Below are 16397 nucleotides of genomic sequence, written 5' to 3' on the forward strand. Positions count from 1 at the left end.
CTCCTCCTGCCTTCAATCTTTCCTGGCATCAGGATCTTCCCCAGTGACGGCTTTCCTTTTCTCTACCTCCTCACTGATGCTGCTTTTTCATTTTGATAATAGCCATTTTAACAGGTGTGGGGTGGTATCTCATTGTGGTTTTGATTTGTATTTCCCTGCTGGTGAGTGGTGTATCTTTTCAGGCATTTGGTGGCCATCTGTGTGTCTTCATTAGAAAAGTGTTCAGGTCTTCTGCCCATTTTTAAAAAGTATGTTTTGCTGTTGAGTTGTATGAGTTCTTTCATATATTTTGGATATCAACCCCAATTAGATATATTTCTTGTAGATATTTTCTCCCATTCAATAGGTTACCAATTTGTTTTGTTGATGGTTTCCAGGGTAGAAACAGTAATTTGATGTAGTCCCCCAACTTGTATGTTTTTGCTTTTGTTTTCTTTGCTTTTGGTTTCAGATTTACAAAATCATTGTCATGTGATGTCAAGAGGCTTATTGCCAACGTTTTCTTTTGGGAATTCTGCAGTTTCAGGTCTTACATTCTTTAACCCATTTTGAGTTAGTTTTTGGGTGTGGTGTAACATGTTTCCCAACACCGCTTATTGAAGATACTGTCCTTTCCTCATTGTGTATTTCGGCTCCTTTGTCATAAATTGACAGTATATGTGCTGGTCTACTTCTGGGCTCTCTCTTCTGGTGATCTATGTGTCTGTTTATATGTCAGTTCCATACTGTTTTGATTACTATAGCTTTGTAATATCGTTTGATGTTGGAAAGCATGATGCCTCCAGCTTTTTTCTTTCTCAAGGCTGCTTTGGCTGTTCAAGGCCTTTTATGATTCCACACAGATCTTAGGATTATTTCTATGAAAAATGCCATTGGAATTTTGATAGCAATTGCATTGAATCTGTGCATTGGTTTGGGCAGTATGGATATTTTAACATTAATTCTTCTAATCCATGGGCACAGATTTTCTTTCCATTTATTTGTCTTCTTTGATTTCTTTCATTAATATCTTAGAGGTTTCAGTGTACAGGTCTTTCACCTCCTTGGTTAAATTTATCCCTAGATACTTTCTGTGTGTGTGTGTGTGTGTGTTTTTTTTTTGATGCAGTCATGAATCATATTGTACATGAGATTGTTTTCTTAATTTCTTTCTGAAAATTCACTATTAGTCTACAGAAACAATACATTGATTTTGGTACATTGATTTTGCCTTCTGTAACTTTATTGAATTTATTAGTACTGAATTTATTTATTAGTTCTAACAGTTTTTTGGTGGAGTCAGAGGTTGTCCATAAATCATTCATCTGTAAGTAGTTTTATATCTTCCTTTTCAGTTTGAATGCCTTTTTTTCTTGCCGAATTGCTCTGGCTGGAACTTCTAATACTTACATTGAATAAACATGGTGAGAGTGGGCATCCTTATCCTGATCTTTTTTCTGGCTGTGCTGCATGACTTGAAGGGTCTTAGTTTCCTAACCAGGGACTGATCCGCCACCTTGGCAGTGAAAGGACCAAGTCCTAACCACTGGATCTCCACGGAGACTTTGCTTCTGCGTATGTGAGTGTGTGTTTTGTCCTGATCTTTTATCTCTTCGCCACTGTGATGTTAGCTATGGGCCAGTGAAAAAGCTGGCTTAAAGCTCAACATTCAGAAAACGAAGATCATGGCATCTGGTCCCATCACTTCAGGGCAAATAGATGGGGAAACAGTGGAAACAGTGTCACACTTTTTTTTTTTGGGGCTCCCAAATCACTGCAGATGGTGACTGCAGCCATGAAATTAAAAGACGCTTACTCCTTGGAAGAAAAGTTATGACCAACCTAGATAGCATATTCAAAAGCAGAGACATTACTTTGCCAACAAAGGTCCCTCTAGTCAAGGCTATGGTTTTTCCTGTGGTCACGTATGGCTGTGAGAGTTGGACTGTGAAGAAAGCTGAGTGCCGAAGAACTGATGCTTTTGAACTGTGGTGGTGGAGAAGACTCTTGAAGGTCCCTTGGACTGCAAGGAGATCCAACCAGTCCATTCTGAAGGAGATCGGCCCTGGGATTTCTTTGGAAGGACCGATGCTAAAGCTGAAACTCCAGTACTTTGGCCACTTCATGCGAAGAGCTGACTCATTGGAAAAGACTCTGATGCTGGGAGGGATTGAGGGCAGGAGAAGAAGGGGACGACAGAGGATGAGATGGCTGGATGGCATCACAGACTCAATGGACGTGAGTCTGAGTGAACTCCAGGAGTTAGTGATGGACAGGGAGGCCTGGCGTGCTGTGATTCATGGGGTCGCAAACAGTTGGACACGACTGAGCAACTGAACTGAACTGATGGGCCTGTCACATGTGACTTTATGTTGAGGTATGTTCCTGTACCTTTTGTTGAGAGATTTAATCATAAATGATGTTGAATTCTGTCAAATACTTTTTCAATATCTGCTGAGATGGTCTTTTGGGTTTTATCCTTCATTTTGTTAATCTGGTGAATCACATTGATTTACAGATGTTGAACCATCTTGTGTCTGGAATAAATCCAACTTGATGTATGATCCTTTTCCTGCATTGTTGAATTTTGTTTCTGATATTTTTTGTTGAGGATTTTTGCATTTATGTTCCTTAGGGATATTGGCCTGTAATTTTCTTGTGGCAGTCTCATCTGGTTTTCATGTCAAGGTAATGCTGGCTTTGTTAAACAAACAAACAAACAAAAAAACAATTTGGAAGTGTTTCTTCCTCTAGTTTTTGGAAAAGTTTGAGAACTCATTATTCTTTGAATGTTTGGTAGAATTCATCAATGAGGCCACCTGGTCTCAGACTTTCATTGAAAAGTTTTTGATTATTGATTCAATTTCTTTACTAGTAATCAGTTCAGATTTTCTTTGATTCAGCATTGAGAGGTTGCATGTGTCTAGAAATGTGTCTTCTAGGTTGTCTAGTTTGTTAATTTGTTGGCATATAATTGTTCACAGTGGTCTCTCTTGAGCCTTTGTATTTCTGTGATATCAGCGGTAATAGCTCCTCTTTCATTTGATTTTGTGTCCTCCGTTTTTTTCTTGGTGAGTTTAGCTGAAGGTTCATCCGTTTGATCTTTTCAAAGAGCCAGTTCTTAGTTTCATTAATCTTTCCCATTGTCTTTGTGTGTGCGTGCTAGATTGGCTTCAACTAAAGTGTCCAACTCTCTGTGACCCTATGGACTGTATCCTGCCAGGCTCTGTCTGTCCATGGGATTTTCCTGGCAAGAACACTGCAGTGGGTTGCCATGCCCTCCTCCAGGGGATCTTCCTGACCCAGGGATCAAACTGGCATCTCTTACATCTCCTGCATTGGCAGGCTAGTTCTTTACCACTAGTGCCACATTAATTTGATTATTTCCACTCTGATCTTTATTTCCTCCCTTCCACTAACTTTAGGTTTCATTTGTTCTGGTTCCTTGAAATTTAGTTAGTGTTTGAGCTTTATGTTTCCTGATTTATGTGTTTCTTATTACGAATTTTCCTTTTAAAGCTGTTCTTGCTGCGTCCTGTAAATTTTGATGTCGTATTTTCATTCCCCTCAATGCTGTCTTTTACTTTCTTTGACCTCATAGTTGTTCAGCAGTATACGATTTGATTTCCATGTACTTTTGGATTTTCCCATTTTCTTGTAATCTTTAGTTTCATACCCTTGCAGTTGGCAAAAATGCTTGATATGATTTCCATCTTCGTTCATTTAAGAAGATTGTGGCCTAACGTGTTATTTATTCTGGAGAATGTCCCACGTGCCCTTAGAGCAGTGTATTCTGTTTTTGGGTGGAATGCACTGTATGGATCTCTAAGTCCATCTGATCGAATATGTTTAAGGCCAGTGTTTTTCCTCATTTGTCCGGATGATCTATCCATTGATGTAAGTGTGGGTTGTTAAAGTTCCCTACTATTATTGTTTAGTCTATCTTTAGGTCTAGGAATATTTACTTTGTATATTTAGGTGTTATTTGGGTGAGTAAATACTTACAAGTCTCTTTTCCCTATAAGGTCTTGCACATCTTTTATTGGGTTTGTTCCTAGTATTTTAAGAATTGTGATGTTAGTGTAAATTGCATATTTTTAGGGTGTTTTCTAGTGTGTGTGTGCATGCTCAGTTGCTGCAGTGGTGTCTGACTCTGCGACCTTATGGACCGTTGCCCACCAGGCTCCTTAGTCCATGCAGTGCACTATATATAGGGACATGTTTAGTTTTTTGACTGTATAGTTAACTGCCTTGATTTTCTTAGTAATCTCTTAAATTAGCTAGGATCTGCAGTATTAACAATGAAAGACAAGGTGATGGTGGGGTCCTTACCTTCTTCTATTTTAAAGGAACTTGATGGAATATTTCATCATTAAGTATAATGTTTGCTTAGGATTTTAGAAAGTAATCTTTATCAGACTAAGGAGGTTTCTGATTTCTACTTAAGTAAAAATTATGAACGGGTGTTTTAAACAGGTCTTTCTGAGTCCTGAAGTGATTATGTGATGTTCATTTAATCTGTTAATGTATTTATTCAGGAGAGGCTAGGCCATGTTGTGAAAATTTATAAACCCTAAAATCTCAGCAGCTTAATTATTAGCACAGTTCATTTTCTGATTCACGTGAAGCCCGGTATGGAATAGCGGAAGTGGTTCCTGCCTGGGCTGCCTCCAATCAGGGTCCTGCCATCTCCACACTGGGAATTTTCAGGTATGCCACGGTAGAGAAAGTACACATGGAGACGGCATCCCTGGTCTTAATTCCCCAGAAGGAAAGGTGTCCTAGGTGGGACTGCCCGGATAAGGGGTCAAGCACATTAACCAATTTCCGATCACTCCGTCCTTGCATTTGCGATGAGCCCAATAGGGAGTACTGATTTGAACATACTGCTGGTTTGGGTTGCTTCTGCATCAGTAACTTCACCTGTAGCTTTCCAGCCCTCGTCTGGATTTGGTGTCCAGGTTGTTTTCCCTTCTGTTCTCAAGGGCATTTGCTTAAGATTGAAACTACCTGTTTAGTATAAATTACCTGTTAAGCCTGTCTGGACCTGATGTTTGTGAGTGGATTTCCAACTCAACTCAATTTCTTTACTGTCAAGCACCTCTCTCTCCTTTGTAGTGCTTCTCTGGGTTGTAGTATTTTACTTGTATGATTTCCACATTGAGAGGCTCTATGAGGTAAAGCTGACTGCAGAGTGCTTGGTATGTGATACAGGCTAAGGAGTAACAGATACCATTCCAGGTGTAACTTGCTGAACACTCACAGACCTTGTAAGGTAGGGCTGTCCTTGCTGCCACTTCCAGGTGGAGAAACTGAACAGTGAGAAGGGACCACAGTGACGGGGACAGAAGGCCCCTCACCTCTCCTGCCCTCAGGGTGATCAAAGAAAGGAGACAGCTCAGATGGTTGCTTTGACACGCGGCATGCGGTGCACACACAGGCGGCCGCGGCTTTCATCTGTGTTTATTTTCCTTTCATATAAAAGTTACAGGTTTGAAATGTCCTTAGGAAGATGCCACGATCAGCCCAGTTAGTCTAGTCGGGGATATATTACAATGTAATAACACTGGGAGGCGGTGGGGGGAAGCGCTGCTTAGAATTGGGGTTTAATTCGGACCTGGTGCATGCCTGCCTTCACCCTGACCCACACACACCCGCAGGGAACCGAATCCTCCCGAGGGTGTCTTTGTCATACAGGCTGGCTCGTACACCTGACTTGGCCCCTAAGCCAGACAAACCACACAGCCAGGCTGGCAGCGCCCAGAGCCAGGGAAGGGTCTCCAGGAGGTGGAGGTGGGGAACCCTGAGCCCAATAAGTTAAAACGCACACTGCACCTGCTGGCCCACCTGCACGGCGTGCCCGGTCTGCTCTGAAGTGAGGGGTGGCAAAGCTCCCCCCGCCCCAGCTCACCACTGTGGGAACCACAGTCCACACGGTTCCTCGGCCCTGAGCCATGGAGGCCCGGCTCCGCACACGTGGCAGCATCAGCAGAGCTGGCCAGGCCGGGAGGGAGGTGGGAGGGAGACTGAAATGAGAGGACTCAAAAAAGCGAGAACAAACCAAAACCCAACCCCACACACAGTACTGTTCATAAACAGCGACTCTACACACACACTCCTTAAATAATAAAGTGACGCGTTCCGCCCAAGGATTGCTGCTGAGGGGTCGTAGCTGACATTTCAGACTCCTCCCCTCTGTGTACAGGACAGATGGCTTCTCAGTAAAAACTGTTCAGAAGCCCACGAAGGACTCAGAGTGACAGGGCTGTTTCTTTAAATAGTCAACAGAGATTGCTTCCACTCTTTTCGTTCTGTTGAAACTGGGCTAAGCCTGGATCTAGCCTGCCGTTTGCCCGAGTCCCAAACCCAGGAACAGTGGGCACTCAGTGATGTGAGACTAATCAGGAGGGGGGTGGCCTGCCCACACACCTGGGCCTGGCTGGCTCAGAGTCCGGTGGGCGCCTCTGTGTGGAGCCCCCACTGACCTTGCCTCGGATTGTCAGCCTCAGCAGCGAGAGTGGCTTAGGGGGAAGCGCAGGGTAAAAGAGCACCTGCCCCTGAAGACGCTGTGCCTGGCAGGTGGGTCTCTGCAGCCGGGACCCTGTCCTCCCATGGGAGAGCCAGCAGAAAGAGCCTCCCACATGGCAGAAAGGGCTGAAGAGCAGCCTGTCTGGCCCCAGCAGGCTGGGGACAAGGCGGGAGGGGAGCCCGCAGGAGCTGGAGTTTAAGGCACACGGCAATCGACAGAGGCGGGGCCGCTGGCCCACCCTCCCCTCTCTGAAGGGACTCACCAACAGCGCCGCCCCGCTTAGCTGGAGTGATCCTTGTGGGGTCACGGCCTGCCTGCCCAGCTCCCGCAGTGCCCGGGTTAGGGGGTGAGGGCAGGGGGAGACGAAGGGGCGAAACAGGAGGACTGACATGGCTGCTGCTCGGGCCCGGTGAGGGCGGGCTGGTACCGTGAGCAGAGCCCCAGCTCCGGGCTGCTGAGGGGGCCCCTGTCGTACCTTTCCAGGCCAGGTGAGCAGCACCCCCTCTTCCGCTGAAAAAGCAGCGCGTGGGAAGTGAGAGGAGTCTGCCCGGTCTCCCCGCTCGCCTGCAGGTCCCGTCATCCAGTCACCGGGCGGGCAGCCCCAGCCCGCGGGCCCCTGCCCTTGCGTCACAACAGCAGACTCAGACAGCGCCCCTGTCCCTCAGTCTGCTGACCGCGTGCTCTGCAGCTCCCGGGCTTGGGGAGGGGACACAGGCAGAGCGGAAGACGGTGCGAAAGGAGAACCCCAACCAAACCCACACCGCCGGGTCACGGCTCGGGCGTGAGAGCTGCCTGTGGCTCCGCCATGGCGGGGGGTCTGCTGCTGTGCAGGATGGAGCTGGCCACGGGCTCCGGACGCCTGCCTGGCACGGCAGGGGCCCGCCCGGGCCGCCACCGCCACACCGGTCCGAGCCCCTCCAGCCTCGGAGCGGCCCTGCGCCTCCCGGGCGCTCTCCTCACCCGCGGCAGCTGCCCCTAGGTCTTCTCTTCTCTGTCTGTCTTCCTCCTCGCGATGTTCCTGGGCTTGATTTTCAGAGAGAGTTCCCATAGGGCCTCCTCAGCCAGGTGGTCACTGAAGTCGTTGAAGAAGTTGATGATGTCGTCGTTTCTCCGGATGTCATAATGCCTGGGGGAGGAGGGGGCGGCCATGAGAGCCACACAGCCCTAGGACCCCCACCGCCCCAGCGAACGCATGGGGCAGGCGTGCCCCCGCTGGCCCTCAGAGCTCGGGGCTCCCCCTGCCCCCTGGGACGGCCATACTCACGCCTGCTGGAAGCACCGCATGCTGTCCAGGATGTTGAACTGCTGCCAGCGTTTGGAGAAGTTCACCTTCCCGTCGATGTAGTCTGGGTTCCCCAGGTGGACGAAGGTGAGGTCCTGCAGGATGAGCCCCCTGGGAGACAGACAAGCTGGTGAGCACCCTGGGGGCGGCTCAGAAGGCAGCAGGTCTATGGGCTGGCGCTCCACGAGCGTGTCTGGGTGCTTGTGCTGCTTCTGGCAGGAACTCCTGACTCCCAGGCTCTGTGGCTCCGGAAAGGTGGGCTCAGGCCTGCCTGCTACATAGGGAGCCCCGCAACCCCTGTGCTGGCCCAGCAGAGCCACAGTCCACCACGTGCAAGTAACAGGGACGGGAGAACAGAACCCCAAACTTGGTGGTGGGGGGGTGTTAATCCCCTGGGTTATCAGGCACGGTCACGTGCTTTCACACAGAGGGCGTGAAGCCACCTGATGAGGGGCGGGGCAGTTCCCCCAGCGGGGAAGGCACAGCCTGCAGCTGCCCACAGAGCTGGGGTGGGACGGAGGCAAGGAGGGGGCTGTGAGCTATAAGAGCCACGTTTCTGAGGGTGCAGGCCTGAGGGACGTGCCCCTGGATACTCGGCCTCAGGTCACTGCGGAGTCTCCTGTCCCTCTCCTGGAAGTCCCCGCTGTCCGCTACCATACTAAGGGATCTGACATGCACAAGAAACCCACTTAGCTCTGATTTTTCCTGCTGTTTCCCAAGCACACGTGCCATGGATTCTTTTTGGTGAAAACGCCTACCCTCGTCCCGGCCCACAGGGGGACCTGTCCAGAGCTGCCTCAGCCAGGTACTCCCAGGGTCCCTGGGGAGACTGGAGGGACCTCGGGCTGCTGTGAGGTGCAGCCAGGCCCGGGGCAGCTGAGCAGAGCACGGTGCCACAGGCCTGTCCACACGAGCACCCGCACATGCTCAGGGACGGGGTGGAGGAGCAGCGGGACGGGGCGGGTGGGCAGAGCGAGCCCTTGCCACTGGACCCTCGCTCATCTCCACCGTCTAACAAGGAGCACGTTTTAAGTTAGGTACAAGCACAGCGCCCAGGTTGGAAACCTTTCCCCGCGGGTTTGTCCGTGGGGCAGCGAGCGAAGGGACCCCGAGGGAGGCTGTACTCACAGGTATGGGATGCAGGGCGGCTCCACCTCCGAGAGGGCAGCCCGGTAGGCGCGGAAGGACGATGAGCTGTCGATCAGCGTGCAATACTCAGCCAAGCCCTGGCGGGAGAAGGCGCCATCCGTGAGCGTGGCGACAACGCCGAGCGCTGACCCAGAGCCAGGCCCCCCTGCCTGGCCGCAGGCAGGCCAGGCCTGCTATGGACACAGGGCTGCTGCTTGGCTGTGCTCGGCGCCGCAGGCCGGGATGTGCTGCTCCCCCCCACCCCCCGAGCCTGCCTTCCCACCTCTCTACACTCAAGGCAGAGCCCACCGGGGAGGGCGGTGACCTCGCTGCTCTGCACGCTGGGCGGGCTGTGCCCCCTCACCTGTCACGTGCCTCTCACCTTGACGTGTCACCTCTTCCAGGAAGCCTTCCCTGCCTTCTCAGGCCCTCTTATGTGTTTCTGGAGCAGCTGGGGGGAATGTCCCACTTCTCCAGACACCACTGTTTCATAACTGTCCCTTTATATTGTTGGGAGACGACTCCCAGGGAGCCTGGCCAACACCCAGCCCTGTGGGCCTTGCCTCCCTTCCCCCGGAACAGCTCTCACGCCAGGATGAGGGTGCCCCAGGACTCTCGTGATGTGGCCACACTGGCCTCTGTCCCCTCTGATGGGAACTCCCCTCCCTTCCCAGGACGCGCCTACTCCAGTCTCAGGGTGACCAGCACCTCCTCGGGGCCTCCCGGATCCCAGGGTGGGCTGGGCCACTTGGTCACGTTTGCTCAGCAGCTCGTCCTTCTCCCTGGAGCACTCCACCCGACAGCAGGTCTGGCCTGGTCACGGGGCCCCGCGCCTCACACGCCCGCCCGCAGCAGCCCCTGGGGAGTGGGGCCTGGGCACAGCTCTGTGGGGCGGGCGACCCGGGCACTGCCTCCCGCGCCCACCGGACCCAGTGACTGGAGACTAGGCAGCAGCCACCCACCTCTGAGGTCTGCTTCTGCCACTCCAGCCTGCGGATGGGGGCCGAGTCCAGTGCCGAGAGGATGGCCAGGTAGGAGTTGAAGTTGTTCAGCTTCCGTAAGTGCTGCAGGCAGGGGGAGGCGGCTGTGAGGGAGGGCGGGGATGGGCGGGGGGTCGCCTCTTTGGATGAGGCCCCAAGTTACCTTCATGATCTTGATGAACTTCAAGAGCAGCCGTTCCCTGTCTTGGGCCTTTTCCTGCAACATGATTATCGATCGGACCCTGCGCAGACCGAGGGGAGAAGGACAGCTGAGTGACTGGTCTCCCTCTGGGCCCCTGGCTGGTCCTAAGAGTTGGGCATGGGAGGTGGGTGCCTGCACCCACTGGCCACGAGCCTCTGCCAACCAGGGGGCCCGTGCTGAACTCCAGGATGGGGACCTCTGACCCCACGGATGTGGGCGTTCCTGGTGAGCCTGACCCCGAGCACCAGGGCAGCTGGAAACACCCTGTGACCAGCCTCAGGATCAGCTTGGGGTGGGGGTGGGGGGCGGTTAATGGGCCACCGTGCAGGCCACGAGGGAGGCCACCTCTCAGAACCTCAGCTGCAGCCTAAGGCCAGGCTTGCAGGAGGACCTCACGGTGGCCTCGACCCGTGCCACCCAGAGGATGTGCCCCCCTCGGGGCACTGGCACTGAGTCTGCCTTGAGGAGCGTGGCAGACTCCTAGGTAGGACCTGGGGTGTGTCTGGAGCCCCCAGTGCCCAGAGAGGGGCAGCTGGTGGCGGCACTCAGGGCTGTGTGGACCAGAAACCGCCTGGGTCTCTGTGAGGCAGCTATACCAAGTGCATGCTGAGGAGCGAGAGGCTTCCAGGGGAACGGAGGGGAGCAGGCCGAGGGGGAGAGGCCCCACTTTCCCCAGCATGCTGTCTTCAGAGCGCTTGAAAAGTCCCAGACGCTCCCTGGTGCTGGCGATGGGCTGTGTGTGGGTCGGGAGGAGCCTGCCTGGCCACCACGCCCCGACCATCCTCTGTCGGGGCCGAGAGGCTGTGGGCACCCCGAGTCCCACTGTGGATGCAGTGGCTCTGCTGCATTACATCGTAAGCGCTCTGTGGCGTTTCACTCTGCTCTAAGAAGTGAAGGCTGAATAAAGTATTAACACAGCCACTCCTTCACTGTTCTTCAGGCAGTCAGTGTGCAGTGCAGGATGGCAAAGCTAAGACAATCCCCTGCCGCCATGGATGGCAGACATTACTAATCAGTCCTGGTCGAGTCCTCAACTGGTCCCCAGGGGGCCCTTCTCGATGTGTAGAACACGCTCTGTCCTGCCCTGCCTCTGGGTCACAGTGAACGCTCACAGGTGTCCAGAAGGAGTGGGGAGGGATGAAAGGGCAGCCCTTTCCCCCTAGCCACAGGCGCTCTGCAAAGGCACCACGGGCCCGGCAGGAGGGTTCGCGCCGAGGCCCGTCTCACCAGTAGGACATGTTGTTGAAGTGCTCCGTGAACTGGGTCAGGTTCGGGCTCTTCTCCTCGTTCTGCTCTTTGGCCCAAAGCAAAACCTCAGGAATCTGAAAAAGCAGAGGGACCAGCTAGAACCCGGGCCCTCCGGCTCTGCCGGGAGCGGCGGCTCGTCTCACTTGGGGACGAGCAGCGGCGCTCACCCGGGCCAGGGACGCCCCCCACCCCCCGGAACGGCTGTACCTCTATTTTATAAAAGAGCTCGGCGTCTAGCAGAGTCAGCTGCTCGGCTATTTCGTGGCTGTGGAAGTCGTGCAAGGTCCCGGGCCTGGAAGACAGAGGCACTAGATGAGCGGTCTGGACAGCATGGTGGGGGCCTCCCTGCAGGCCTCAGGAACTCGACCTGTTCCACAGCCACAGAGACCGAGACGCCGCCGAGGAGGTGACACACCAGCAGACCCCCACGGCGCGGGGGAGGGGTGGGCGACAGGCTGGAACCTGTACAGATTCTCAGAATGGTCAGGGCGGCACGGGGGCTTTTGAGAATTACTGGTAACAGTTGCTGTATTAGCACCAGAAAGAACAGAGTGCTGCCCACAGCCTGAAAGGCACTCCTGCCCCCTGTCCTGGGATACCCACACATGCCCTACCACCCCACTTCCTGTTAAAATGGGATGGCCCACACATCACCACCCTGGAAGAGAGGCCCAGCCTGGGGGACCCCCGTGGCTGGCCCTAAGGCACCCTGTCACAGGCCCGGTCAGAACTGCATGTGGGGCCATGGGGCCAGGAAAGGGGGGCGCTGAGTGAAACGGGAGTGGTGGCTGCTAGCACCTCTCCGCTGGGGGCGCCCAGAGCAGCCGGGCACACCGTGGGGGCTCACCTGGCTGCCACGCCCCGGGCCGCCAGGGGCTGGTCAGAGTTGGTGCACCGGAGCAGCTTCTTCTGGTCGACCTTGTCCAGAATGTTCTTGCGGAGCACGCGCGCCAGGCTGAGCTCCCCGCTGCGCACCAGGCGGAAGACCAGCTCCATCAGCAGCTTCAGGATCTCTTCTGTCAGCTCCACCAGGCTAGAGCCCCAAGGGCCACGCGGGGCGGCGCAGGAGGCAAACGTAAGGAGAGGGCTGCCGGCACCAGTCCCGAAGCCCCCAAGACCCCGAGGGCCGCGGGACACCCCGCAGCAGAGCTAGGAAACTGCTGGTGGGAAGGGAGCAACAGAGGGTCTCGGGGTGGCTGCCTGTACCCTGCACCCTGCCGGCAGAGCCCCCATGGTGGCAGGTAACTGCCGTCCTCTCGGGGGATGCTCAGAGGCACTGGACAAGCATGAGGGGCCATGCAGGGCCTGGGCTTGGAGAGCTCCAGGCCCCATGGGGGTGATAGGTCAGGAAGCCGTCTGGGCTCTGCAGACCCCCCACCCCAGGACCCCCCTGTGCTTCCTCCTCACACAGTGTGTCCCAGCCCCACCCCGCGGTCACTGAGGTGACTCCCCAGCAGAAGGTCACCTTCCTGAGGGCAGGGCTGGGGGTGCTCTCTGGACCCAGGAAAGGAACCTTGTGCTCTGTGATTGTTAAACGAAGGGAAATGGCCAAGCGCCACTCAGCGGAGCAGGGACAGCTGTGGAGGGCGGGAGACGGTCCACCCCAATGCTGGTGGCCGAGGGCACTGCCCCCACGAGGAAGTCAGGGCCGACTAGGTCTGAGGGGCCAGGTCATCCTCCCGGGGCTCGTGCTGAAGCTGGCAGGAGCGAGCCATCCGGGACCCCAGGCGGGGCGGTGGGCAGGTGCTCCAGGAGACGCAGGCAGAAACGTGACGGGAAGCTCGGGTCTCTGGGGAAGCCTACACCCCGACACCCGCGGCCTGCCCTCCCGCAAACAAGACTCACCAGAGCTCGTCCACCACCCGCACCAGCACGAAGAATGTGTTCTTGCTCACACGCTTCTTGAATGTGTCGGCAAATGGAGAGAACTTCTCGTACTTGGAGCCTGAGTTAAAGAAACAGCCGTCCTCGCGGGCAGGGGTGGGGATGTGAGGGGAGGGCCGCCCTACTCCGGACCCCTTCCTGAGCGAACCCTGGGAACATGGGGAGGGCAGAGGCCTGTGCGGGGCGGCAGGCCTGTGACGGGGGTCAGCCCACACCTATTTGACCCTGAGGACTGCTCTTGACCACCAGCCTCTCCTGCCTGCAGAGCCGTCCCCTGCATGCCCAGGCCTGCCTCTCTGCCGGGGTGGACCCAAGGTCCCTGTGACGCACTGACATGTGGCGCCTCCTGGGCTCAGGCAGAGGAAAGCAGTTCCCTGGGGGAGGTGCACAGCCCGGCGGGGCAGGTCACTCTGTCATCCATCCCCAGGCCTTTCCCCAGCTCCGGAGACCCACCGCCCTGGGGCGTCACGGCTTCTCGCTGCCTTCCTGGGTTCGCTGTCTTCGGGCCCTTCTCGGCTCCCCCCCACCTGCTCTCTGGAAATGCGCTCGGGAGGGAGTCACAGACCAGGGGCCGTGCCGGTGCCTGCCATGCCAGGGCTCACCAGCCAGCTGCGCCCAGGGTCTTGGTGCTGTGACTTGTCCACTGAGACGCCTGAAGTGGCCATGCAGGATATATGCTGAGAAGCCGGGTCTGGGAGGCCTGGGCATGGGTGCATTCCCTCCACACTGCCATACGGGTCCCATGACCCTCTCTGAACCTCGCTTTCCCTAATTAGACACGGTGTGAAATAGTATCAGGGCACTGCCTTACAGTGACAATAAGTACATAAAACACTATCAGAGCTGAGTGAGGTCACCCGTGCAGCGCTCTGCACAACAGCCGACACCAGGGGGGTCTCAGCAGGTGTGAGTCACTCTTATCACTAAGCCAGGACTGTGGCCACTGCAGGTGTGAGGCTGGAGGGCAGGAAGTCTGTGCATGGGCCGTCCAGTTCTGAGGGCCCGGGGCCCCGAGGTGGGTCACAGAGGAGACGGAGGCCGGGTGGGGGACGCCTGGGCACGGGAGGGCGGGGAGAGCTGAAAGGACTCAGGCCTGCCCGCCCAGGGCTGGGCTGTCCAGCAGGTGGCAGCCACGGGCTGTGATGCAGGACGAGGCCAGGAGGGGACCCACTCCTGGGATAGGAGCTGCAGGTCAGCCTCAGCAGGAGGGGCAAGACTGGATCCGAGAAAGAGAAAACCGAGCAGGTCCCTGGCGGCCTCGGGTCTTCCTTGGCCACTGCCGGGGGCGTCATCTCTGAAAGGGCAAGCCCGCGGGGTGGGCACTGGCTGCGGCATGGACGCCGAGCTTCTGTCCACTGCTGGGCCTGCCGGCAGGTGGAGAAACTGGACCTGCCCTGGGGTTGTTCCCTGGAGTCCTAATGCGCTTGCGGAGAGACTGGACCTGCCCCGGGGTTGTTCCCTGGAGTCCTAATGCCCTCGCATCCCGGGCACGTTGTACCTGTCACGCCCGGGGCTCAGTGACCTGGATCCCCCGGGGCCGACACACTCCCTCCCCCAGGGTGCATCGTGCTCAGTCATGTCCAACTGTGTGACCCCACGGACTGCAGCCCTCCAGGCTCCTCTGTCCATGGGATTCTCCAGGCCAGAACACTGGAGTGGGTTGCCATTCCCTTCTCCAGGGGATCTTCCGGACCCAGGGATAGAACCCTTGTTTCCTGCATTGGCAGGTGGGTTCTTTACCGCTAGCACCGCCTGGGAAACCCCTCAGGGTCTATCAGGTCCTTTTGGCTCAGAATCACCCAGTGATCACAATGGCCACCAGGCAGCACCCTCTGTTTCAAGCACATCACGTAACGTCACTTGGCCCTCTCAAGACAGAATGAGCCTCAAAGGAGCCTGGCCTGAGGCCCCAAGCTGGGACATGCAGAGCTGGGCTGGGCACTGCCCCCGCCGCCGTGGAGGGCTCTGTGAAGGAGGTGGGCGCGCAAGGATATCTGTACTGCAGCTTCTTGATGAGCTCCTCGGGCGTGATGAAGGTCCTGTAGGTGGTCAGGAAGGCCTCGCAGTACAGCACCAGATCTGGAGGAGGAACGAGGAGTGGGTCAGCCGGCCTGCTGCTGGTGTGGGCGCCAACCGGCAGCACGCCTGCTACAGGACGTGCTCCCCTCTGACCGGACGCTGAGGGCCTCTCGTTTGCCCAAAAACTTGATGATTCGAGTCTTAACCATCACGGGCAGAGAACACAATTCAGACCCATCATCAGGGTTCTAGAGCTCAGTGACAGGTAACGCTGAGGGGTGGCAGGGCCCAGGAGTCTCCACACAGTGAGAGGCTGAGGCAAAGGCCTGGGGCTCTGCCTGGCACCCCGCTGGACACTCCCGAGTGCAGGCTCTGGTGCCAGGGGAGGGAGGGGACCACTAGGAGGAGCTTGGCCTGGCGGCCCAGGCTCCCACCCAACACCTCTCCTTCCCTAAAGTTTAGAGGGGATGGTTCTCATCGGGGATTCCCAGACTTCCAGATTCACAACAGCCCCTTTATTCACAGCTGTGACACACCCTAACTAGGCAGTCTCTGACACTGAGGAAAAAATCGGGGAGTTTTAAATGAAGGTCACTCCTGGAGACAAAGGACCTGGTCAAGCTGGTGAACTTCAGGTTATCCTGTGTTGGAGCTAAGGTTTGAGTCCGGATTTGGCTCCCAAGTCTGTGGTCCTCGCCATGAGGCTATGGCCCTCCCCGTGAGGCTGACCTGTAATCCTCCCCATGAAGCTATGGCCTTCCCTGTGAGGCTCACCTGCGGTCCTCCCCAGGAGGCTGATCGGTGGTCCTCCCTGTGAGGCTGAGTGTGGTCCTCCCTGTGAGGCTGAGTGTGCACTTGCTGGACACAGACCACTGTCTGCTGTCTTCTCTCATCCCTCCCCCAACTCGCTGGGTGGAGGCCCCAAGGACCCCTTCTCCAGCTGAGCAGCCCCACCTGGTCAAGCCTTGGCTCCTGTCCCCTGCCCTCCCTGATCACCCCCAGGACGAGGGGAGAAGCCCCCCCTGCACCCATGTCTGGGGCATGCTAGGGAGGCCCGGCCGGTGGAGCAGCGACCTGAGCGGGGCTCAGGGCGGGGGCCACAGTGGGGTCAGTGGCACTGGGCTTGGGCTCCCTCCTGGGCTCCAA

The 16397-nt window shown here is 55.7% G+C and overlaps 1 protein-coding gene across 7 annotated transcripts in view; it reads right to left on the bottom strand.

The window, feature by feature from the left end:
* Positions 1–5385: 5385 nt before the first annotated feature.
* The window catches only part of RAPGEF1 (Rap guanine nucleotide exchange factor 1), a 135900-nt gene continuing 124888 nt past the window's right edge, over positions 5386–16397 (bottom strand). For 6 of the 7 annotated variants that reach the window (XM_052649657.1, XM_052649654.1, XM_052649655.1 and 3 more), the window contains 10 exons: positions 15227–15311; positions 13194–13286; positions 12196–12381; positions 11556–11640; positions 11328–11422; positions 10062–10140; positions 9881–9982; positions 8919–9016; positions 7773–7901; positions 5386–7634 (listed from right to left, as the gene is read on the bottom strand). In XM_052649657.1, the coding sequence (XP_052505617.1) occupies positions 7484–7634; positions 7773–7901; positions 8919–9016; positions 9881–9982; positions 10062–10140; positions 11328–11422; positions 11556–11640; positions 12196–12381; positions 13194–13286; positions 15227–15311 (1103 nt within the window). In that variant the 3' untranslated portion in view covers positions 5386–7483. Of the gene's footprint in view, positions 7635–7772; positions 7902–8918; positions 9017–9880; positions 9983–10061; positions 10141–11327; positions 11423–11555; positions 11641–12195; positions 12382–13193; positions 13287–15216; positions 15312–16397 lie in introns of all 7 variants that reach the window. The other variant, XM_052649656.1, reaches the window with a different exon arrangement.

Source organism: Budorcas taxicolor, chromosome 11 (genome assembly GCF_023091745.1).
Source record: "Budorcas taxicolor isolate Tak-1 chromosome 11, Takin1.1, whole genome shotgun sequence".
Taxonomy (NCBI): Eukaryota; Metazoa; Chordata; class Mammalia; order Artiodactyla; family Bovidae; genus Budorcas; species Budorcas taxicolor.